The 27,080-nt window shown below is 39.2% G+C and overlaps 1 protein-coding gene across 2 annotated transcripts in view; it reads left to right on the top strand.

The window, feature by feature from the left end:
- Positions 1-8,888, top strand: part of SELENBP1 (selenium binding protein 1) — a 376,594-nt gene extending 367,706 nt beyond the window's left edge. For both annotated transcript variants that reach the window (XM_044080630.1, XM_044080631.1), the window contains exon 13: positions 8,433-8,888. In XM_044080630.1, the coding sequence (XP_043936565.1) occupies positions 8,433-8,595 (163 nt within the window). In that variant the 3' untranslated portion in view covers positions 8,596-8,888. The remainder of the gene's footprint in view (positions 1-8,432) is intronic.
- Positions 8,889-27,080: the final 18,192 nt, after the last annotated feature.

Here is a 27,080-nt window from a genome sequence, read left to right as displayed (position 1 = left end):
GGATGCAGTGTCTAGGGAAATGTCCACAGTTAGTATAAGAAAACATGCTTGGTTGAAGATAGAATATTTATCAAAGGATGTCAAATCTCAAATTTTAGATGCTGCTGTGAAAGTTAGCCTGTTTTATTTGGCAGTCTAACTGTTCACCTGATTTAGACACTACATGAGAAGTTATAAAATGCTTATATTCTGTCAAGGTTTTGACACCCTACAGTAATAGTCTTCCATAGAAATTACCCAAATTCTAAGACCATCATCATCATCACAGATAAGCCAGTATGTGTGCAACAATCTTAACTTACCAAGTATGTTACATCATATGAGTCATCTCCTGCCCTTCAATCCCTTGACAATAAAGACAGCTAAATGTATTTTGTCACAAGGAGGGGGTTGCAACTGATATCAACCATATCAAGCCTTTTTACAATATAAACCACTTCTGCACCTATTATCCTACCAAACAATTATGAAATAAAGGTTATAAAATGAAACTGTTGACAGTTCATAGGCGTTATGTAAAAGATTGTACAATAAATTCTCTTACGATTCAGATATACTCACACAACCCATATTTCAGAATCAAAAGACAGGTTTTGTATTATAAATTAAAGAAGAATAACATTTTTGTTCCTCCTAACAAATTTGTTTTATAGGGAACCTAACCTTTACATTCACATTCCTCTAAGTATTCATACTTAATTATCTTTTATTTATGTTCACAAACTCAGATGTTTTCACAGCTGATACCTATTATTTTATTTTATTTTGAATACTCGTTAATTCAGTCTGTCTGAATGATTAAAAAATAGAGACCTTCTTTGATAATGTGTTAACAGTTATATATTGTGTTGTTTTGTTACTGCATTGACTGTTCCAATTGACATTGTCCATTTCATTTTTTTATTCCTGGAAAGGCAATACTGAATGGAAAGTCTTCATATAAAATCTCAGTTGACCCATTCATTTCTGATGATGCCAAATTCTGTTGTTGTGATTCATTAAAGGTGGACCTGTTTGAGGTCTCCAAAACATAGTTCTATTTTAGTGCAATACATCTGCACAAAGCCATAAATAATGGGGCGACAGATGCCAAAAACAGGGACAGATTTTTAAGTATTGCTGTTATAAATGTAGAAAATTTATAGAATAACAAATGGGTTTTGTATTAGCATAAACTTTCTGAAGGATATGAAGTCTAAAACTCAAATGTTTGTCATTATTTTCTGACTTCAGTCCTCAATGATTTGCCAGAAAACCAAAAATTGTATGAAGAACAGACTTAAAATATGAAGTGAAAATCTGGATGGTGAGAGGTTTGCTCCACAATCCTGTTTTCTCTTTCATCCTAGGTAGAAACTATTGTCTCAATAAGTACAATGAGGAAGAAATTGTAATAAAAAAGGGCTATTGTTTTCATTGGGTGTGGAAGTGTCTTAGGGTTTCCTAACTTAATGTTTCAGTACTAGATTTTGACACAACAGGTTTGAATGATGCAATGAATATTACATAGAAATTAAAAACAAAATAATCACAGTATTTTTTGTAAGTATTAATTCACAAATTTTATATGCTTTCTATTCTGTTTATTAATATATACATAAAGTATTTTTACTTTTTCTTGTCAAATGATTGGTTTTAGAGTTTGTTGCTCTGTATCAAGGTGATCAGTATTTGAGTATAAGTAACTTTGTAACAATCTGATTAAGTTTGACTGGCTGAATGAAAAGTGGTTCCCGTTACATTTTATTTTTCTATCACAAGCACATGTTTTGATAATATTAGATGTTCATCGTGTTTCACTGTTGCAGTCATTACTCTTGGGTTATCCTGCTGGCAGACTACCTGCAGTCAGCCTGAATTCGAAAGTCTTGGTCCAGCATCGGTTGCTGTCGCTTCTTCCCTGACGTCAGTGTGCCAGGGATATAAAAGATGCAGCCGACGCCATTTTCTTCAGTCTTTCTTGCTGCACGGTGCCCGAAGCAGAAGCAGTTCGCAAGTGCTGGTCGGCCGACTCCTGAGATTTTCATGTTCGAATTTCAGATCCAAAGTCTTCATTTAAAGCTAAGTACCCCACTGGGTAAACTTTTTTCTTGCTCCAGACCGATGTCAGAAAAAGTTAATAATTGTATTTCTTGTGGGAAGCAAATACCTCATAAGGACTTCCATTCTTATTGTATTCCTTGCCTAGGCCCTGATCACGACGTAGCTAACTGCAGATTTTGTGCTAGATTTAACCAACGCACTATTAAGCGTCAGTACGATTTTGCATTCCATTACTTTGGCTGAAGATTTAATTACATGATGTCGTCAGATAGCCATCTGACTACCGCAGTTCACAAGAAACGCAAGGAAAAGGACAGGCGTCCGAGGTCCAAAACTGACTACGAGGCTTCTTCTAAGCCAGTCGCCGGTTCTCAGTGAGGCGCTTTCGCAGCCCCTGATGCCCGCTACCTCAGAGCCGCAGGCCGCTTCCAACTCCCACATGGAGCAGACTAGGCCTCTGGAAACTCAAGGTATTGGACACTTGGAAAATATTCCCTCAGATGGGTCTGGAGCCGCTGAGCAGGCATCGGCTTCTGAGGGTGTTTTCAGGCCTACAGAGTTATATATAAAACCGACTACAGCTTCAAAGGCAAAGACTAAAGCACCACTAAAGACAAAGAAACAAGTGCAGCAAGCCCATGGACAGGCCTCTATGCCTAAAAAACAGATGCTCAAAATGGCCGAAGACCTAATTACTTTGATCAGGGGTTCCCATCCCCCTCCTGAAAAGAGGCCTAGGCAAGAAACAGAATATGAATCTTCAGATCAGGTTTCCATTTCCTCTGACTCCTCTTCTGACCAAGAATACTCTCTCCCTCCCTATGAGGATTCCGATGCTGAAGAATCTATCCCTTCAGACTCCCCTCCTGAGGATTATTCTTTTGGGGAAACCCTGCATACCATGAGGGAGCACTTCCACTGGGAGAGCCAAGACTAATCAGAATCTAAGAATAGGCTTAGAGATTTTCTTTTACTACCTCAGCACAGGCCTCTTGCTATCCCTCCTGTTTTAGACATTGTAGATGATGTATTTTCAGAGTCCGGCCTGTCCCGTGACTCTTTACCCCTTGCACCTGTTAAGCCAGACAGATACTACAGGGTTCCAGATTCACATAAATTTCTTTGTAAAACCCTGCTGCTGACCCAGAAACTATTTCTCAGGGTCCCAAAGGGGTCAAGGCTTCCACTGCAAAAAACCCTATCCCCTCTGATAGGGATTCAAGGGCACTGGACAGATGGGGGGGGGAAAGGTTTACACTTCTGCTACCTTGGCTGTGAGGGCTTTAAATTGTCAATTTCATATGCTTAAATATCAGCAATATATTATGTCACTGTTTAAACAGAAAATGGTAACAAATTCTGAATGTGCAGAAAACAAGGAAATGCGGGATTTATTGCATGCAACTGAACAAGTGGGAAAGCATACTTTGCAATGTGGTTTTGATTCTCTGGAGGCCTCTTGCAGGGCCGCTGTTACGGGTTCTGTCATTAGGCGACATGCTTGGTTAAAGGAACAGAATCTACCTGATCATGTTAAAGCAAAATTATTAGATGCTCCATTACTGCATGATACTTTGTTTGGTGTTAAAGCAGAAGAGGTGTTGAAGAAAATGGAGGACAAAGCGAAATCTATGCAGACAGTTAAGGATTTCTTACAGGTGCAGCCACCCAGATTTAGCAGGAACTGGCCTACAAAGAATTGGTCCTTTCTAGTGTCAGACAGGCCACAAAGAGGCAGATACAGATGCCCCAGAGGCAGATCCCAGCCCCAAGGCTCATACAGGCCTAAACAATGGGGTGCTTCTACCTCCAAAAGCAGAGAAGACAAATCACAGCCATACAGGAAACAGTCCCAATGACTTTCCTCTGCCAGAACCAAGCACTTATCTTTTGGCAGCCCCCTTAGGGGGAAAACTAGCACTTTTTTCACAAAATTGGCACATGATCACAGAGGACAAATGGGTCTTGAACATAGTGTCTCAGGGCTACAGGTTCCACTTTCACACCCTGCCAAGGGCAAAAGGTATGCCAGACCTGCCACACAATCAATGGGCAGAGGCACAAAAGCAAGTTTCATCCCTCATGGACATGAGGGCCATTCAGCGAGTACCACAGCAAGAGCAGGGACAAGGATTTTACTCGAGACTTTTCTTGGTACCCAGAAAGGACAAAGCCTGGAGACCAGTACTGGACCTGTCTATTCTAAACACATTTCTGGATGTTCCAAAATTCAAAATGTTGACTCTGCAGCAGCTACTGCCCATGCTGGGCAAGAAGGCTTGGCTTGTAACTTTGGACCTAAAAGAGGCATACCTGCATGTCCCAATCAGACAATCTTGCAAAGGATACCACAGATTCATAGCTGGCTGAATGCACTACCAATTCTCTGCACTGCCCTTTGGCTTATCTACTGTGCCCAGGGTCTACACAAAATGCCTGGCACCAGCAAGTGCATTTTGCAGACAGAGGAATTCAAATATGTCCTTATTTGGACGACTGCCTTATTCAAGCAGAGAACAAGAACATTCTACTAAAGCATCTGGCATTTGTAAAAAGATTACTAATTTGCCTAGGGTACACAGTAAACGAAAAGAAATCAAAGCTAGTACCCCCTCAAGAGATAATATTCCTGGGTACATGTTTAAATACAACTGCCCAGATGGCTTATCTCACGCCAGATAAACAAAGGCAAATGACTTCTTACTTCAAAATGTTAGCAACAAAGACCCAGTTATCTGCAAGAAAAATTCTGCAATCTTTGGGCTTCATGGCATCCTGCATTCTGCTAATTCCATATGCCAGACTGCATATGAGGAAACTACAATGGTATCTAAAAAGTGTTTGGACTCAACAGTGCCACAGCCTGGAAACATTAATTACTCTCATTCCCTGCCTGCAACAGGAATTTCGATGGTGGGCACAGGCCTGTCACCACAACAAGGGACAGCCATTCACTTTACCGACAGCCAGGCAGACATTAACAACGGATGTATCAGATTATGTCTGGGGGGCCCACATGGCAGGAAACTGTATTCAGGGCACATGGCCCACAAGCCAGATGCATCTTCATATCAATCAAAAAGAGATGCTAGTTCAGAATGCCCTGACAGCTTTCAAGGATCTACTTCATCCAGGACAACTACTGATAAACACGGACAATACTACAGTCATGTGGTACATAAACAAGCAGGGAGGCACACATTCCTACCCCCTCTGCAGACAAGCCATGACTTTGTGGGACACAGCATTGACTTATCAATTCACCTGCAAGCACAATTCCTGCCAGGAAAAATAAATACTCTGGCAGACAAACTAAGCAGAAACCTCATGGATCCCCATAAGTGGAAACTAGATCCGCAAGTCTTCAGCATGGTAACAAGGAAATGGGGATGCCCGGACATAGATCTATTTGCCTCCCCTCTCAACTGCCAGCTACAGAGATTCTGCACAAGGACTTACCACAAGCAAGCATGGAAAGTGGATGCCTTATCCTTCAGCTGGAAAAACCTAACAGTATATGCCTTTCCCCCACTGCCTCTCCTTCCCAAGGTACTCCTAAAGTTCAGACAAGAGAAGCAAAAAATGATACTGATTGCCCCAGACTGGCCACGCCAGCACTGGTATCCAATCCTGAAGAACTTGTCTCAAGGTCCATACTAGACATTGCCTCAAATTTCTCACTTACTGACCCAACAAAACAATCAGATCCTGCACAGCCAACTCAGGACCTTAAATCTGGCAGTATGGCAGATAATGTAGCCATTCAGAACACTCCTCTCTCCAAAGCTGTGATGGATGTTATTTTGGAGGCCAGGAGGCCCAGTACCAGAAAATCTTCTGCAGAAAAATGGAAGAGATTTTGTGCTTGGAACCAGGCACAAGGAATTGACACGTTTGTACCCAATATTCCTCAGATTTTACAATACTTAACTGAGATGCTGGACAAAGGCCCATCCTTTTCATCAATTAAGATTCATGCCTTAGCCATTTCAGCCCATTACAATACGGAACCACCTATCTTTTCTCATCCTTTAATAAGGCAGTACCTCAGAGGGGCCAAAAACATAAGACCTCCAAGGAGAGCAGCAATACCTCCATGGGACCTCAATTATGTCTTGGAAAAACTCACACTGCCTCCTTTTGAGCCAGCCTCAACAGCTGATATAAAATATTTATCCTGGAAAACAGCTCTCCTCCTAGCAATAACCTCTGCAAGATGAGTCTCAGAGTTGCAGGCACTCATGGCTGTGGAACCTTTTATCATTTTCCATCCAGACAGGGTTTCTCTGAGGACGAACCCGACATTTATGCCTAAGGTGGTGTCCAGTGTGGCCCTTAACCAAACCATTCACTTGCCTACCTTTTATCCAAACCCACAGAACAAGGGTGAGAGACTTCTGCATTCTTTGGACATACACAGACAGCTACGCTTGTACTTGGACAGAACTAAAGCTTTCAGAAAGACTGAGCAATGTTTAGTGGCATATGCTGCAGGATCACAAGGAAAGGCTATCTCAAAACAGGCTATTTCAAAATGGATAGGCCATTGCATTCATTTCTGCTACTCACAGCATGGCAAATCAGTGCCTAAGGGCATTAGACCACATTCAGCCAGAGCAGCAGCCACTTCAGCAGCCTTCCTCAGAGGAGTACCAACCAAAGACATCTTAGAGGCTGCAACTTGGAGTTCAGTGCACACTTTTACAAAGCACTACCACTTACCTCTCTACTCTAAATCCAGAGCAGGCTTTGTCACTGCAGTTCTGCAGGGCCTCATAGCCTCTCCTAATCCTATTTAGCCCAGTCACCCATCCTCAGCTTTGGGATTCAACCCAAGAGTAATGACTGCAACAGTGAAACACGATGAACATAGTACAGTTGTGTACCTACCATAAATGTAGATGTTCGAGTGTATTCACTGTTGCAGTCCAGGTTACCCTCCCACCATCCCCCTTTCTTTTGCTGGGACTTATCTGTACTTCTCTATTCTATACAACCTATGTGGTGTATTTGCTTGTAGATGAAGGAAATGTTTACTTTAGTACATGCATGTTTATTGGCATAATTTATTTAGCCTACCCTTTTGGGAGCACCTGACATCTGGGGCAAGAAAAACTGAAGAAAATGGCATTGGTTGCATATTTTATACCCCTGGTGCACTGACGTCAGGGAAGAAGCGACAGCAACCGACGCAGGACCAGGACTTTGGAATTCAGGCCGACTGCGGGTAGCCTGCCAGCAGGATAACTCAAGAGTAATGACTGCAACTGTGAATACACTCTAACATCTACATTTATGGTAGGTACACAACTGTACTTTTTCCCATCTCCCTGTGGCTGGATTATTGCACTATCATGTTTTAATTATTTATGTATATTCCTACAATTCACTAGTCTTTGTGGACTTTGTTTCTTTTATCTGTTTCATCATGGGTGGTTTGATGTTGTATGGCAGTTAGTCAAGCTGTCTGCTAGAGCCTGAGGTAAGTGTGTACATTAGTAGTTATGCAAAACCTATAACTAGTGCTTGTTACTTTACATTCTTTGGGGTAGTAAAGCCAACAGTAACTTTTTGTTTGGCTGAATAGTGTAAAGGCCTATGATGCTTCTTATCTTCCTTTAATGTGAATTATGATGATCCTTCTTATTGGGAAATTTAGAAGATATAGGGGAGGGACTCTGAGAGTGTGGTACTCCTCCATCATCATCATTTAGCTTGGCTTTTTGGAAGCTCTTTTCTAATGGTGCTGTTAAACCCCTTCAGACAAAACACCTTTGATGAGTCAGACATGCTCAAAAAAATCAAACACTTCTGTTTCTCTGCAAGATAAATTTGTTTGTCTCAAGGGATCACATTAGAAGTAGTGATTGCAACAAAAACTGAGGCCTGCATTAAAAAACATTGATAATATTACAAGGCTGAGATAAAATTGAAAAAAAGAATCCTTAGTGTGAATAGGAAAATGGCAATGTTACAGTCCCAACAGATAAGGAATGTGTCGAGAGATGTTGAAAATGAATATATTTTTTAAATCGGCATGCGGGCATCAATGATGTAACCAGAGTCTTTTGAAGCAGGTAAAAACTAGTTCACTCTGTTTAGGCAGTCCATTAAAAGAGCTAGGAACAGGATTTGGCATCCTGGTATGTTTTTTGATGAACAGTCCCAGCAGCTACAAGGTAAGTCTTGATGATTTTGACAGCTGAAGCAGTTTGAAATTAGTTATAGAATTACTCTCCTACAACACTCATGCACTATATCCCTATACCAATACTTAACAGGTTGAAATTAAGCACCTGGTCTTTTGCTGCTGTTAGTCTTGTATGTACATGAATATGTGTGCATGTAATGCAGAATGACGTCTTCTTTGTTTTCTATATTCCTTTCAGGAAAGGTTCAGTGCTGCTCCAGATTGATGTAGACACAAAGAATGGTGGCCTTAAAGTAAACAAGAACTTTATTTGTGATTTTGGGAAGGAACCAAATGGACCTGTCCTCGCCCATGAAGTTCGTTATCCTGGTGGAGATTGCACATCTGACATATGGATCTAGAGCTACAGCACTGATGATATGTGGTGGATGGTGGTGCCTAAAACTCATCACCAATATTTTTAAAAGGAGGAATGTGCTTTGTGGCTTAAGGCACTATAGCATTCTTTTTTTACCTCTCTCTCTGTACTGCTTTCTAGGAACCAACCTAGTAGTAAGACTTCTCTGATAGTGTAAGAGAAAGAAAATGTCTTTATTCTGAGCATGCCAAAACTAGATTATGCTCATCTTTAAACGAGTCATCATTGTGTTTCTCTGTATCAAATAAATGATTAAACAGTTTAACAAAAATTGCATTATGTTTGTGGCTTTTATTTAATCAGACTGAGTCAGAAGCAGTAAATATGAAAGCAGTAATAAAGTCGCTGTAACACAGAACACATCAGACGGGTAGAGAAAACAGATATAACTGTACTCTTTACAAAAACACTCACATTGATCATCCATATAAGGTGTAATCAGAAAAAAAACATACTAATAACTCATAGAAGATGAAGATCCATCAGTTTAAAAGGTATTTATCAAACGGTTTCTGGAAACATTCAAAAGTGGCCCAATAAGACAGCTGTCAGTTACACTTTTGTATGTACCACATGCCAAGTAAGAAACATGGTAGCTGCAGTACATTGGACCCCTCAGCACATCATTTTCACAAGTAAATTTAGAGACATGTACAGCCGACATCACATCAATTTACACTTGGTGATTGATTCTGCATCTTAAAAAACAAAACAAAACAAAAACACAAAGGAGGATTGTGGAAAATGGAATGCCCAGTACAGAAGTCCTTAAGTAGCTTTCTTATCTAGAGTACGTGCATTAATTATTCTGTAGGTCATACTGCAAAACAAAAACAGTATCCATGCTTAACTATACCTACTATCCTACTACTGTTTGTAAGGGGGCCTTAACCCTGACATAGTTCTTAAGGTGGAGTTAAGGGAATGTTAGACTCCCTAACAAATGTTATTACAGGAAATGCAGTGTATAGAATGTGTAAATTGTTGCTGTTGCCATGGAAAGGTTGGGCAAAAAGGTTTACACTGCTGTTACCTTGGCCTTTTGGGCTATTAACTACCAGATCCATATGACCAGGGATGTTTTATCTCTTCTATCTTAGACTTAGGTTATTTCTGATCTTCTTGATTCTGAGGGGAACACTTTGGTCTGCTATTTGTTGGGCTCTTCTTCTCAAATGGCCCATCATTCTGTTAAATGTAGTTGTAATGAAGCTGATGCTTCTTCTAGAGTTGCTACCTTTGGTTCTGTGTTGACATTATTCATTATTTTTGGCTTTGTCTCCAATCTTTGCCCGATGATCATCCTCTTCTTTCGGCTGTTCCTATTAGGGGTCGCCACAGCGGATCATCTGTTTCCATTTCTTCCTGTCCTCTGCATCATGCTCTTTCACACCAACCACCTGCATGTCCTCTCACCACATCCATAAACCTCATCTTAAGCCTTCCTCTTTTCCTCTTACCTGGCAGCTCCATCCTTAGCATCCTTTTCTCAATATACCCAGCGTCCCTCCTCAGCACATGTCCAAATCAACGCAACCTCGCCTCTCTTGCTTTGTCTCCAAACTGTCCAACCTGAGCTGACCCTCTAATATACTGATTCCTAATCCTGTCCATCCTAGTCACACCCAGTGCAAATCTTAACATCTTTATCTCTACCACATCCAGCTCTAACTCCTGCCTTTTCGACAATGCTACAGTCTCCAACCCATATAACATAGCTGGTCTCACTACCCTCTTGTAGACCTTCCCTTTCACTCTTATTGGTACCCGTCTGTCACAAATCACTCCTGACACTCTTCTCCACCCATTCCACCCTGCCTGTACTCTCTTCTTCACCTCTCTTCCACACTCACCATTACTCTGAACTGTTGATCCCAAGTACTTAAACTCATCCACCTTTACCAACTCTACTCCCTGCATCCTCACCATTCCTGTACCCTCCCTGTCATTTACACACATATATTCTATTTTAGCCCTGCTGACCTTCATTCCTCTCCTCTCTAAAGCACATCTCCACCTCTCCAGGGTCTCCTCAATGTGGTCCCTACTTTCACTACATATCACAATGTCATCTGCAAACATCATAGTCCACGGGGCCTCCTGTCTAATCTCATCTGTCAACCTGTCCATCACCACTGCAAATAAGAAAGGGCTCAGAGCTGATCCTTGATGTAATCCCACCTCCACCTTAAACGTATCTGTCACTCCCACCGCAGTCCTCACCAATGTCACACTACCCTTGTACATATCCTGTACCACTCTTACATACTTCTCTGCCACTCCCGACTTCCTCATACAATACCACAACTCCTCTCTAGGCACCCTGATATATGCTTTCTCCAAGTCCACAAAGACACAATGCAACTCCTGCTGACCTTCTCTGTATTTCTCCAACAACACTCTCAGAGCAAATATTGCATCTGTAGTGCTCTTTCCTGGCATGAAACCATACTGCTGATCACTAATCATCACCTCCCTTCTTAACCTAGCTTCCACTACTCTTTCCCATAACTTCAAGCTGTGACTGATCAATTTTATCCCTCTGTAGTTACTGCAGCTCTGCACATCACCCTTATTCTTAAAGATAGGTACCAAAACACTTTTTCTCCACTCCCCAGGCATCCTCTGACTTTCCAAAATTTCATTAAACAATCTGGTTAAAAATTCCACTACCATTTCTCCTAAGCACCTCCATGCTTCCACTGGTATGTCATCTGGGCCAACAGCCTTTCCATTCTTCATCCTCTTCATAGCTGTCCTTACTTCCTCCTTGCTAATCTGTTTCACTTCCTGATTCACTATCCCCACATCATCCAACCTTCTCTCTCTCTCTCTCTCTCATTCTCTTCATTCATCAGCCCTTCAAAGTACTCTTTCCATCTACTCAACACACTCTCCTCACTTGTGAGTACGTTTCCTTCACTGTCCTTTATCACCCTTACCTGCTGCACATCTTTCTACACTCTGTCCCTCTGTCTAGGTCCTTTTCTCCCTCTTTAATGTCCAATCTCTCATACAACTCTCTATATACCTTATCCTTAGCCTTCGCTATCTCTCTCTTTGCCATGCGCCTCATCTCCTTATACTCATGTCTACTTTCTTCATCTCTTTGACAATCCCACTTCTTCTTCACCAGCCTCTTCCTCTGTATACTCTCATGTACTTCCTCATTCCACCACCATGTCTCCTTGTCCTCCTTCCTCTGTCCAGGAATTAATTGCCTGATGATATTAAGGCTAAATTGATGGATGCTCCTTTTGACAATAAAAGTCTTTTTTGGTTCTGCAGTTGTTGAGCTTTTTAAGTCCCTGCAGTAGAAGGGTAGGTCTTTGCAGGAACTGAAACATATTTTTGTTTCTCCGTTCCCAAATTTCAGAGGAATTATACTTCCAAGCCTGCCTTTGTATGTAGACAGTCTCGCCATACTTCCAAAGGTAAAAAGGGTTCTAGAAGGGTTCCTCTTGCTATGTCTGCTCAAACTCCTACTACTCAGAAGCCTCCTTTTCCAGACAGACCAAGTTCTGTCTGGCTATCATTCTCCCTCCCACCTTAGTCAGGTTCTTGTATATTTTCATCTTTCCTGTCTCTTAACTGGTTATGGATCACTTAGTATTCTTGGGTTATGTCTATCATTTTTCAGGGATATTTCATGATGTGCAAGTCCCTTCCTCCTTTTTTGGGCATTCATCAACCTCCTCGGAAATAGCTGCCCTTTTTTCCAGGTGTACTTAAGAGCCTTGGGTCTGTATTTCATCGAACGACCACACTGTCAAATGGCATTTCATTGGAAATGCCGTTCATCGAACCCCCTTCTTGTAGGAGCCGGGGCTACATTCCACACCCACACACTAATTATATATACCAACTCCAAGACTGCACTACAGTGGGGAAAGGGCAAATTTCCTTATCCCTACTGTAATGCAAACCCAGTCAGAGCTCGATGAATGGCATTTCCGATGAAATCAAGAAACACCAAACACTTGTAGTGTGTGATCGTGCAGCTGCAGACCAGTAAACCATATATATAACAGATATCCAAGTAAAAATTCAAACTCAGTTTCCAAATGTACAAGTTTGACGTTTAATAGAGATAAACAGAAAGTAAAACATGGTTAAGTGCTTTTGTCCACTGTTTAACTATTTACTGGCATTTTTTCACTCTTTTAAAGCTATCCGTTCTGCCTGCTCTGGTTTTCCCACCAAGCAATACTTAATTAACTGATCTGTTAACTGTTTAAATCATTCTTTAGAGCCTCCTGGCTGATATTCTGCTGTTTTAAACATTTTTTTAATGTCTCACTGCTATTTTTCTGCTGTGTTAAATATTCTTTAGTGTTTCCTGCTGAAACTAGGGTAGCTAGTAGCTGTAGTATAGTCCAGATCCAGGCTTGCTGCTTCTGAAACTGTTTGTAGTGATTTGTTTGTTCTGAGCATGTTTTGCAGGCCATCTTGGATTGGAGGGGGCCTATATGCACTTTTGTGAGAGAATTGTGTGTGACTGGCACCTGACTGATAAAGGGAGGCCGGTCTAGGGCTTGGAATAAGCATCCTTACTGTTCCTGTTGAATTTTGTTTAGAGTTTTTTTTTTCAAGTTTTAGCTTCTGGTATTTAGGCCCTGCAGCTGAGCAGGTTTCTGCTTGTTTGTGCACATGTAGCACTGCACACTGCCACGCAATTGTGCACCAAAGCTGGACAGTCAAATTCAACAAATTTTTCCTTAAATCCCAGGCAGAAATATCCATTTGCTGAGCTCCTCCATGATCATTTCTGAAAAGCCGCCCCTAGTGACAATAGTCTTCAACCTAGCGTTATGGACAGTTGGACTACCCTCATTTCTCCTGCCAACTTTGTTGACTTGGGTCTCTTGAGGCTGTGTACCAATTGCTTCATGTACACAGACAACTCTGTACTAATAACACAGTCTAGTACAGAGTGCGAGAGATGTATTTACACCAAAAATCTATAATCCATGCTCTTTCTCACTCAAAACAGTAACACAGAGAAGGTTGTCAACTCACCCACCACTACATTTTCACATAGTACCACTCATACACATAGTATGTATCAAACACGTAAATCCACATACATGGAGGTTCTCTCAAAAAACTTACTGAAACACCAGAGATCTCTAAAACACAAGTCTGCTACAGCTTACACAGTCTCCATCGCACCCATAGCACATAGCAACACCAGTGCCTCATCCACCAAGCCCATAAGGCATAATGATCAAACAAGTTTTGGTATTGGAGACTCAATAGTGAGACACACAGATGTCCCACTCACAAGGTTGGACAAGGAGAAAGTCATGGTTAGCTGCCTGTCTTGTGCCATTTGCCAAATCACACATCCACTCAGGTCTTTCAGCAACAAGTACCGTTATGACTGTCATAGTTATGTTGGTGTGAATAACCTGAGATGTACCCCACTGGACTATATGAAGAGAGACATGGTCGAGCTCTCTGAGTATGTGTCCCATGCAGGTATGTCCCTAGCCTTGAGCAGCATACTACCCTCACCTAGAATGATGCTACGGAATAAACTAAAATGATTGATTTCAATAATTTGGTTTAGTTTTTGGTGTCATTCCAAGGGGATCCAGTTCCTGTCTGCCTGGGATGCCATGGTTGACAAACCTCACTGCTTTGCCTGAGACAGTTTGCACCTAGCACCCCTAGGCTTTCAGCTCCTGGAAAAGGCTCTTGCCTCCCCCATAGTGCCTTTTGTAGGCAAGGTCTCAAACAACATTACTGATGTGAAATTAACCAATCAGAACAAAATAAGAGTCATGCTGCTAAATGTGAAGAGCTTAAACCAAAAACTTAACTCCCTGGAAGCATGTCTATCACTAGAAGATGTAGATGTCTGTGCAGTCACAGAAATCTGGGTTAAGGCCTCAGAGAGTACTCCAGCCCTACAAGGCTACAATGCCTTCCACACCTTTACACCTCAAAATGAACATGTGAAAACCAAAGAAGGCAGTGTTTCAATCTATATTATAGATAAATTTACTTCACATCTAGTTAGATTGGGCAACTCCATGGAGTTGCTCCAGTTCCAGGTTACGGTGGGTAAGACCCCCATTCAAGTCCTAGCCAGTTATAGATCCCCCCGCCATGGGTCACCACACCCATGAAGCCTACTTAACCAAACTGAAGACAATCCAAATTTTACCAAACACACTGGTTGTGGGGGATTTCAGTTGTCCCACCATCAACTGGGAAACCTACTGTTGCTCAAACGCACTAGCACAAAAGTTCCTTGAGTTTGTGAATTCAAATGCCCTGCAGCAAATTGTTCATATCCCCTTCAAGAGGAACAACCATTCTAGATCTGGTCCTCACCAACATGTCAAACAGGTGCACTGCTGCAACTGTTGGACCATCATTAGTTAAAACTGACGACAAATCAGTCACCTTTGAACTGACACTAACACTGGAACTCACAAAGGGTGAAATCAGACTAAAAAACTTCACCAAGGCAAACTATACCCTCCTAGGTGAAGATATAAATGCATTCCAAGCCCCACCCCAAGCTGAAAGTGGTAAATATGATAAAGTTTACACTAAAGCCCTGTACAATCACTTACATAAGTGTATAAACTCTGATGTACCAGACAGAATCAAAGTAGAGCCCCAAGTAAAATCAAGCTCACAGTTGCAAAAAGTTGCTGTCCAAGAAAACAAAGCAAGGACCTAGCCATGGAAAAGCACCATCCTCACCCTTAACAGGCAAATAAGACAACTTTCCAAATCCTCCAAGAGCTCCTTTGAGAGAAACCTAGCAAGTACTGGCAAGGATAACTGTAAGGCCTTTTACAGCTATGTACATAACCTAAAGGGTGGGACCCAAGCTTGTGCATAACTGGTGGTCAACAGTATCAAACACACACTGACCCCACAGAGACAGCAAACCTGCTAGTGGATATGTTCAGTGAAAATTTCACTCCCTTATTCCCTCCTAACTTACAAAAAACCCTTCCCCAAACTCCCACCCGCACCTTACATATCTGAAGAGCAGGTCCTCAAAACCCTGTCCAAGGCAAAGAACACGGCCTCTATGGGACCAGATGACATCCCAGGCTGTCTTCTAAACAGGCTAAAACATGAAGTAGCATCACCAAGTACCCTTTTCGATCATAGCCTAACCATAAGCTTTTGTTGCTGTGGAATGGAGAGCAGCTACCGTTATTTTCCCCCTCCACAAAGGTGGCCTAGCAACAGACCCAGGGAATTAGACCCATAAGCCTGACCAGCCTAATTTGTAAGGCCATGGAACATATCAGGGGAACGTATCATTATGGACCTCATAAATAAAGACATAGGTGACCTCCAAACCCTGGATCCTACCCAATTCAGCTTTGTGAAAAGCAAATCCTGCCTGTTAAATCTGGTGGATTTCTTTGAGAGTGTGAGCAAGGCCATTGATGAGGGCAAATCTGTGCACACAGCATACCTCGACTTGACAACAGATTTTGACATGATCCCACATGCAGGCATTATCAATAAACTTAGCAAACTTAGTATAAATGCCTTTGTTGTAAGATGGGTTGCCAACTGTCTCACAAATCGGAGACACACTATCAAAGTATGTGACTCACCATCAGCCAACAGACCTGTTACCAGTGGGGTGCCACAGGGGTCAGTAATGAGCCCCCTACTGTTTGGTGTAGACTTCTCAGAAGTTCAGTTCAAAACTAAAGGGTTGTGTCTGGCCAGGTCTGCAGACAACTGCAAACTAGGTGCAATAATTGAATCTCCAAATGATGTCAGTATACTCCAGATTGGTCTCGCACAGAATAACACCTGGTGTATTAGTCATGGGCTCAAACAGAATGCAAAGAAATGCATCATTATTCCCTTTGGCACAAACAATGTCCATTCACACTATCAAATCAATAGCAGGTTTACCGCGACCTTAACTTCGACCATCACATGTCTGCCATTGTAAGGAAAGCTTTCCATATAGCTCAATTGATTAGCAACGACATTGCCTTGAGAGCAAAAGAAGTTATAACCCCCCCTGTACTCGTCACTTATCCGGCCCATAATTCAGTGTAACGCCCCATTCAGTATGTACCATACTAAGCACCTACAGCAATTAGATAGACTTCAGAGGTTTCTAACAAAGAAGATCAAGGGCCTCCAGCATGTGGCTTACATGGACCAACTAAAATCCCTGTCACTATACTCTGTATCATATAGGCTTCTTAGGGAATCCTTATGCCTGGCCTACAGAGCAACCCAAGACCAAAACCTAATGAACCTACTGCATATCCCAAAATCAAATGAGTCTAGAGATATGCATTCCAGGGACTTAAATATGGCCTGTGACTTAAATAGGATATGCTGAAGGGACAGATTTATCTCCCAGCGACTGCCACATCTTTGGAACAGGCTACCAATTCATGTAAAACAGAGCACCTCTATGACACTGTTAAAGAGGAACCTAGATGAGTGGATGGGGCATTATACATTCTTACCAGGGATAGCACCCACAACCTTCCTGAACATGGGAAGTCATCACTAAATGCAAGCTTGGGTACTGACTAGTACCTCTATGGCATCACATTGGGCTGAAACGGCTAAGCTTAAAATGACCTCCTGGTCGAAAGACTAGTAATCGCCTATGATCCTATGAAAATCAGTAGAACTTCATCAGAACTATATTCTATACATTTGAAACAGTTTTAATAACTTGTTAAACAAATCACATCACATAAAATATCCAATGGTAGTCAAACAAATTAATTCAGCATGTATCAGTATCATCTACACAATATAAAAATATATATGTATAAAAAATATATGTGGAAAATACCATCAGAAGGTTGTTTTGTTAAAAGAATCTGTAAATAAATATATGAATAACAATGTTTGTTTAAAAATTGTCCGAATATACTTAAAAATTCATCATAATCTGGCAGCTCTAGATTTGAGTAGAGGGACAATGGAATCATGTTCATTTAAGCCCTGATTGTGAGATGCATCTGAGCTACCAGATCAATTCTCTGTGCTCAATTCTGGTTTCCCAAAAAAACACCCCATTCATTGTGTGGGACCACTTCCAATATACCAGACATAAATTTTCAATTAGAAAATACCTGTCTGTGACTGAATAGTGTTGTTAAAGTTTTGCATTAAAATAGCATAAAATAACTCATAAATTCTTTTCCTAAAATGTTGTTTAGTTTTACCAATACAATAATAGGAACATCCTTAACACAGTGCTATATAAACCACCCCTTTAGAAGCACAGTTGCCTTGTGCCAAGTGAATGTTGTAAGGAAAGATATTTAAGTGTATACATTTTTTCTAGAATGTGTGAACATTGTCCACAGCTACCATGTTTTCTAGTGCCCTTAATATGGGATGAATTTTGGGGTGTTCTAATAAATGTTTAAAATTCCTACCTGTCTTAACTCGTTATATCTGAGGTGCATCTGCATCTCTAGGTGCATCTGCAGTTAACTCCTATTGATGCCTGAAGGTGTCAAATATTGCTTGTTTGTATTTGCATCAATAATTCCAAAACCATGCCATGTACAAGGTTTTACAAGATTTTATTTTAAAGCTTGCACAATGGCAAACTCAATTGCATTAATCCAACAACCAGGACTGAAGCAAGCAAAGCGGCACTCGACAGGTGAACAACAAATAAAACTCAACTTTTAATGGTTAAGCGCTTTTCGTTTGACAGAATGCTCAAACTTCATCAGACAAAACAAATTCCCTATTCAAATGAATTATATACTGTTCCTAATTCACAAATCAATTAAACAATTGAAACAGTTAAAATCATCAAAACTGAAGAACACATTTAAAAAGACATACTCCTTTACAAAACCACCTTCAACTACAACATAAGCTTTTAGAACATAATTAAATAAAATAAAGCTTCATAGTATGTACATAATAAAAGCATATTAATACATATTATAAACTAAAAAAGTCAAAATGATATCAATATGTGACTATCTCAATAAACTTTTAAGCTTTAGAATACTAGTAATGGAGCAACATTCATTTAGACCCGGAGCATTATAAGCATTTAGTCTCACTTGCACAACAGTTCAAGTTCTTCCAACTTCAGGGGAGTTGGACCACCTCTAAAGTCTTCACTAATCTGATCTATAACTAAGAACTTGAACTTGTGGTCAGGGTAAAATATTATATGCTTAGCTAAAGCATTTTCAGATTTATTCTTCCAAATTGCATACATATGTTCATATAGGCGATCACGAAGTCACCTCTCAGTCTTTCCTATGTAGAATGATGGGCAAGCCTGACATTGAGCTAAATAAACAATCATTCTAGAATTGCAATTTACTCTGCATTTTATAGTGTACTGGTAGTTATTAACTGTAAATCTATTAGATTCAGTAACATATTGGCAATAATTACAAGATTGACACTTGTACATGTCAACAGTTCTAGGATAAAAACGCTGATGTTCAAGTAATGTTTTAAGATTTTTTGTTTTTTTATATATTACTATAGGTTTGACACCCACCCTATTGAAAATACTCGTATCACCTTTAAATATAGCCCACTTTTTACAAATGATGTTAAAACAAGCGTTACTGTTAACATTGTACGTTGTTATAAAAGATGGTACTTTAGACAAAGAGCCGCGATTTAAGTCATGGTCGTCACTAATAAGATTGTCAATATTGATATCATAAGAATATTGTAAATTTTCAGTATCTAAAATAGGCCTATAGAGCCATTTAGACCATTTGTTCGCTACTTCTACAAATTCATTAACCATGCTTTCAGGGTAGCCTCGATGAAAAAACATATTCCTTAACAAGGAACATTCATCATGGAAATCATTGTCAAGTGTGTTAATTCTGGCTGCCCTCACCAACTGACTGTTAACAACCGCTCGCTTTTGATGGTGGGGATGACAACTGGAATAGTGTAAAAAGGCATTAGAATATGTACTTTTCCTGTGAGTTTTGGCTATAAATTTCTGAAGTGAATGATCTTTAGATAACAAAATATGCTATAGTCTCAGTACAAAATGTAGATGTAAACTTCAGAAACTGAGTAGTGCCATTAAAATAGTCAACCATCTTATCACTAATTCCTCTGTCACCATTAAGCAAAATAAAAATGTCATCTAGGTATTGGGTGTAGAAAATCATCCTGTCCTTATGCTCAAAATTTGAAAACACAAACAAATGTTCCCAATGTGCCATCACTAAGCTGGCCATACTGGCACCACAAGGGGAACCCATCACAACACCCACTTTCTGCAAGTAAAAGTCATCACCAAAACAAAGAAGTTGTTATTAAGTATTAATTCCAGTTCATGATCTGAAGTTAATACAGCTTATTTACATATTAAGAATACTTTAGAAGAAATGTATTTAGAAGGGAGAATAGATCAACATATGTTTAATTATATGTCTATTATATATCCCAGATTTCTATGTTTGTTTGGTATACCCAAAATCCACAAAGATGTTAACAATCCTCCAATGCGCCCACTTGTTGACAGTAGAGGCTCCCCAACATATTCTTGTGCTAAGGTTGTTGACCAATAAAAACAAATATGTAAAGATTCATGGTCTTTTTTAGACAAAATTAACAAGTTGGTTTATGATAGAGTACAACTTCCTCACAATAGATGTTAAAGATCTATATACTTGCATTCCACATTATATTGCCTTAGATTGGGTTAGGGAGGAACTAAAACTAAGCGGATGTTCTAGGAGAGAGTTAGACTTAGTAGACGAATTAATGGAATTGTCTACTTGAGAAAAAAAATTCTTTGGAGTTCACTTGGGGTATAAAAATACCTACGTAAATGCTTCCAAAGATCCTAAATCTTCTTGTCTTTGCTGCATATTTGGGAGACATACATATATCCCCCCATCATTTCTTTGTGAATTGCTTATCTAATTTCTCTTCCCAATCCTTTCTAACCTCTTTTGTTTGATTCCTATAGTTATCAAGCAATATTTTATATACTCTACTAATTATTCCTTTCTTAATGTCAACTTCACTTCTGTTCTAGATTCTACTAAAAACTCTAGCAGTGCTGGTCTTTCATTTAGGACCCTCCTATTTTTTTCTCTTTGCCTATACTCTGATATCAGTTCTTGACAGGGAAGGCAATCTCTAACTTGCAGTCCAAATAAGCTCTTGGCATCTTCCCATTCTATTACCTTTCCCTCTCTAATTATTTGCTCCTAGTACATTGGTTCCTTTGCCAGATTTATCCAATAAATTCCAGCCCCCGTCTTCCCTATTGTCTGTATCCTTAATTGCATGTCATCCCTATCGGCAGAAACTCCTTTCTACATTCCCATGCTCCCTTAGTTCTTAGAATACTTTCTGCTACTTTATGAATATAATATTCTGTGTGATTATTGTTATTCTCCTTAAAGGTCTGCATCCAAAATCCCAGTCTCTCCTTGTTTCACCCCTGTTTCATCATCATCCTTTTCTACTTTGAATTATAGTTTTCTGCTTCTGCTCTGTATAGGAGTCTTAACTGTGTTGCTCTGAAATACCCCTTCAAATCGAGTAATCCTATTCCACCTTGTTCTACTGGAAGAATATGCTTATCCCACTTGATTCTTACCTTCCTCCCCTCCCAGGTAAAAATCCTTCCACCGTTTATTAATTGCTATCCACAACTTCTCGTCTGGCTGGTAAAAATATGCCTGACCTGTGTATAAAACAAAAGGGAATAAAAACATTTTAACTGCATGTATCTTACTATCGATATCCATATAACAGAGCCTACATTTTCTCAGTTTTTGTATTTTTTTTATTTAGTTACTTCCCACATATCCTTAGCTACCACACTGGAATCATTTTTAATCCATACTCCTAAATACTTCATTTTGTCATGTTCCAATAAGTATGGATATTGCTGAACCAATTTGTGTGTTTGGGTACATAATTTACTGCTATTGTCTTTGTTTTAGCTTCATTAATTTTGTATCCTGAAAAGATATGAAACTGTATCGAAACATCTACAACACTGTAATGTTCCTTTCCAGTTTAGACAGGTATAAAATAATATCATCTGCAAACAGAGCCAGCTTTCCTTGACTTATACCCTTGAATTTCAGAGTCCATTATTTTCTTTTCCAATAGTTCTAAATATAATGCAAATAGCAAAGGGTAGAGAGGGCTGTCCGGCCTGCTTCCTCTGTTCAAACAGAAATGATCAGAGAGGACCCCACCCACTTTAATTTTTGCCTCCAATCCCTCATATATCCTCCTAATCAACCTTATAATTTTATCATTGAATGAAATGCTTCCATTGCTCTGCTCATAAAATCCCAGCTTACTCTGTGAAATGCTTTCTCTGCATCAACACCCATCAACAACAGTGGTATTTTCTTACATTCTGCTTCCCTCTTGATCATCAGTATTCTGTTAATGTCAACTGTTTGCCTTCCCTACACAAAACCACACTGATCCATATGTATCAATTTGGCATCACATTTTTCATTCTTTTAGCCATTATAGACATAAACACTTTATAATCATGGTTTAGTTTTGAAATGGGCTTGCATGAAACTGGATCTGATGGCTCTTTACCTTCTTTAGGTATTACAGCTACCACCGCTTTCTTCCAGGATGTTAGTACTTCTCCTCCTCTTAAAATACTGTTAAACAAAACCTTCCAGGTCTTTATCAGTTTTTCTGTCCTATTTTCCAGACTTCCACAGGAATACCATCTATTCCTGGAGACTTTCTTGTAGATTGGCTATACATCACCATTTTTATCTCATCTCCTCCTATCCTAGCTGTTAGTAATTGAGCCTCATCTACTTCTAACCTTGGCATATTTAATTCTTCCATAAACATTTCAATTTGTACCTGTTCTTGACATCCATATTTCTCTAATTTATACAGACTTTCCAGGAATTTCCAAAATCTTTCTAATAATTCTACAGGATATCTTCCTTGCTATAGGCTCCCTAGGCTTGGTGACAGCCCTTTGTACTTTCTATTGCCTGAGTCATTGTGCTAAAAGGTTTTGTGCTCTAGAAGTATGATAAAAATACAGTTGCTTAACAGCAGTCTCTCCAAACTCATGCATATTATCAAGGTAATCCCTTATTTTCTGTTTAGCATTCTGCAGTTCCTCTTCTTCTTGTGTGAGATTCCCCCTACTTTGCAATACTTTAACATTTGTCAGTCCCTCTAAATTCTTGTTGCTTCTTAACTATATCTCCCGTTGTTTTATTTCCACCCTGTTTTTAAACTCCACTTTAATTTTATCCCACCCCCTAGCTATATTTTCACAAGAAATTTCTATCTTCTCTAATAGATCCTGAATAAATTCCACTACTCCTTCCTTAAACTCCTCTCTTTTCAACAGATAGTTGGGAAAGTGTCAGTGTCTCATTTTTATTTCATTACCTTGTGTTTTTATTTTAGTTATTATTGGTGCATGATCTGAAATAGTTATTGGGTGCATATCAAGACCTTCAATTAAATGCACATGTTCCTGTGAAATGTAAATTCTGTCTGGCCTTGTCCAGTTTTGTATCTTGGGGTATATATGTAAATTCACGCTGAACTCCTAGTATTGAATTCACATCTTCCATGCCAAATATTTTCATAACTTTCTTTAAAAATCTACTCTCCTTTGTTATATTTTCCATTGTGGGCCCCTCAGACACATCTTCACTGTTGCAAATCAAATTCTAGTCCCCACCTATATGTAATATTCCTTGCTGAAAGCTGATTATTTCTCCCATAATTTTCTTAAGCTCCATTATAGCAGTTTTTGGTGGAATATAAATACTTGGCAGTGTAATTCTCCTCCCTTGCCAGTAGCTCCTTAGTACTAAAAATCTACTATTGTCTTTTTTATCGTATTATGTCACTATTGGAGCTCCTCTTGCAATTAATATAAGTAAACCTCTCTTCCTTTTCCCAGATATTCCACTGAATAACCATCCTGAAAAACCTTTCTTTATCAAATTCACATGCTCATTTCTTTCCAAAGGTGTCTCCTGAAGCATAGCTAATTTGCACTCTACACTTTTAATATAGTTCACTACTCTCTTTTTTGGATTTATGTGTGATACCATTACCATTGAAAGACATTACAGGAAGCATCATATTCTTGAAAGATTATTATTCCCACCTTTTATGTATAACAGCTTTTTTGTTAAATGTCCAGTTCCAGCTTTTGTGTTACATGCATGTACTGTTTGGCAGGTTAATCTTTTATACTGTTGTTTCTTCTCATCTCCATTTGAGCCTATGTTACATCTTACAGAACTTGTTGTTTTTATTGAAAACAATCAAACAAAAATACAAACACAGCCCAATACCCCCCACAATCTGTAACTTAAATATAACATGCAAACCTGTGTACATCTTCAAATAATGAAGTATGACCTTCCTAAAATTAACAGATGTTCCAAACTGACAGCCATGCATACATATTTGAGATAACCTAATACAAAGGTTATCCATGCGAAGATGCATGGTACAGCCTGTGGTTCTATTAAGTGATGTCTTGGTTTATCTTATCTTTATAGCTCTATCAGCTTGGAAAATACTTTAATACTTGCAGAAAACATTTTCTCTATATCAGATTGTCTGCTAGAGATAAGAAAACCAGACACAAAACAGCCAAGTATATCTTGGTTTACTGGAAAGAAAGATTTATAATATTCAATATTTTTCATTTACTTGCTTTCTCTTAAAACATGTTACTAGATTAAGCTAATGGCCTTAACCCATTCATTCCCCTATGCAAAAATAAGAAAAAAACACACTAGTTTTTCTTTTGTCATGCTCTTTTAACCAGATTTTTTTACATTGCATTGCCTACATTTCTTAAAAATGAACAAGGAGAAAGAGAGAAGAAGGGAGAAAGAAAGTAGCCCCTATTTACATTACTGTCTCCATTACAATTAAAAGTAACTGAAAAACTTTATAATATATAAAAAATGCACTTTCAAAATAGTAGTATTAAGAAAAAACTTTGTTTTACTTAGTTAACTTTCTCCCTCCAATTCTCCTCTCCTGAGTACTTTTCCAAACATTAATGACATGAAGCAGGGCATATGCTTTAGAGTCCCCTAGAAGTTTAACAATGTCCAAGAAAGTCCAATATTTCCGAATTTGCTTGTTCTATTCCTGTTCATCTCCATCTCCCAAACCCTGTCTCTGCTTCATTTCCAACGTAGTCTTGTTTCTTCCAATCAACTCTTGTGATTTTTCCCTCTCTCAAACATTTTCTTTTGAAACACTAAAAAAGGTTTCACTGATACAGTCTGTTTGTTCTTTATTACCAGAAGAACAAGAAGCAGAATCTCCTTCCATTTCACAACTCAGTTTTTGTTGGACAAACTTTTGTATTTCTTCCTTAGTATGTACTTCATCAAAAATTATTTTGTTCCTCCAGGGAAAAATATTTTGAAGATAGCTGAGTATAGCAGTTTGAATCTCCTGCCTGCTTCTCGACATTCTCTGAATAATGGAATAAATTTGCTCTTCTGCCTAGTGCACAAACAGTAGTCATTTTCCACAAACTCTCTGCTTTCTCCCACTTTTAGTACTTGGTCCTTCTGCCACAGTTTTTTTTCAGAATCAGCTCCTTCTGTTGGTAAGATTGCATCTTTACTATTAAAGGTCTAGGTTGTTTTCTCATAGTCAGGTTTGGAGCATACACACAATCTGCCCTTTCAATTAACAGTTCTTGTTGTGGAATACCAGTCCAACTGCTTATATTTGCTTTCATAAAATTAATAGTCTGTTCCTTCCAGCTTGTGGGGTACAGCAGAAAATCTCAGATTTTCCCTACGTGCTCTGTCCTCTAATTGTATTATTTTTTGAATCATCTCTTCTAGTGCATTCTCATATTCAGCCAGTCTTTTCTTCATTTCAACCTCGTGAGTTTTGTATTTTTATCACCTTATCTGAGTATCTCTTTAAAGCTTCTTCCTTTTTTTTCCAGCCTTTTATTGTTTGAGTTGATATATTCTATCAGTGTTTTATATATTTTAGTCACGTCTGTAGGCAGTTACCTTAGATTTCCTCTAGGTACTGGAAACCATGTCTGGAGCTTGCACTGTTTTTTGCTGGACAGCTGCAATACTCTTCTCAGTCAGTGTTTTTTTGCCACCTTTCATAGCAGATTTTGCTTCAGGTCCTCTGTATTTCTTTTTTCTTTGCATCCACGGAGTGCACTTACTAGCCAGTTACTGAAATTTACCCAAAAATCTAGGTCCACTGGCTTTCTCTGCTAAGTTTCTTTTTTCACACTAGGAGAACTAGAATTAAGCTGTTACTCAATGTGCAGCCATCTTGGAAGTCTTTACTAAAGCCACTTTCCATTACAAGTTTCTTCTTTTCGTATTCCATGATCTTAGCCTGGCTTCTTTACACACTTAGCTGTTGTTCTAAAAGCCTCTGCTTCAGGTTGTGCCAGTGATACTGTACAAGCATGACACAGAGATGCTGAAGTTATGGATTTTCCAGGTTTGGCTAAATAACAGCAATAGTTTCATACTCAGTAAGCCCTATTAAGGGAGGACAACACTGCAATGTTAGAATTCAGTGAGTAGCAATATGTTTGCAACCACCTTCTTAGCTGTTGATGATTTTCTGCTGTTTAAGACTTTTTTTAGTGTTTCCTGTTTAAATTAGTGTTGCTAGTAGCTGTAGCATAGTTCAGATACAGGTTTTCTGCATCTGGGTCTGTTTGCATTGGCTGTTGTATTCTGAGCACATTTTCCAAGCCATCTTTAATTGGAAGGAGCCTTTCTGCACCCTTGTGAGAGAAGAGTGCTGACTGGAACCTGTCTGGTGAAGGGTGATTGGTCTAGGGCTTCGAGTAAGCACTGTCATTGGTTCTTTTGAGTTTTTTAAAAGTTTTTTTTTAAGTTTTTAGCTTCTGGTATTTAAGCCCTGTGTTTGAGCCAGTGTCTGCTTGTTTGAACCAACCTGTCCTGAACTGTGGTAGGCTACCAATCACAACTCTGAGATGAGACACCAGCTTCCCAAAAACCATAGGTTGCCATTTTTTTTTTTTGCTTGATTTTACTATTTACTGCAGTTTATATTGGGTTCTGCTTATTTAATACTGCATTTAAATACTGTAAACTAAACTGCCATGTTTGCACTGCCTTTGTCTGCCTTAGTGTGTCTGTTAAATTATATTTATTGCTGTTGTCACTATTGCAAAGTTTTATTTACTATTTTCACTGTCTGCAAAGTAATTTTTGCTACTTTTTACTGTTTGCAAGGCATCGTTCTGTTTGTTCTGTTTTCCTGCCAGGCAATGTTTTAAATAACTGATTTGTTTAAAGCATTCTTTAGTATATCCTTGCTGTTTTATGCCATTTAAAACATTTGTGTCTCACTGCTGTTTTTCTGCTGTTTAAAATATTTTTTACTGTTTTCCATCTAAATTAGTATAGCTAGTAGCTGTAAAATAGTGGCTGTTGTATTCTGAGCAAATTTTCCAAGCCATCT

Source organism: Protopterus annectens, chromosome 8.part0 (genome assembly GCF_019279795.1).
Source record: "Protopterus annectens isolate FY-2018-M chromosome 8.part0, PAN1.0, whole genome shotgun sequence".
Taxonomy (NCBI): Eukaryota; Metazoa; Chordata; order Ceratodontiformes; family Protopteridae; genus Protopterus; species Protopterus annectens.
The sequence above is the reverse complement of the archived record's forward strand: the minus strand, read 5'-3'. Positions and strand labels throughout refer to the sequence as shown.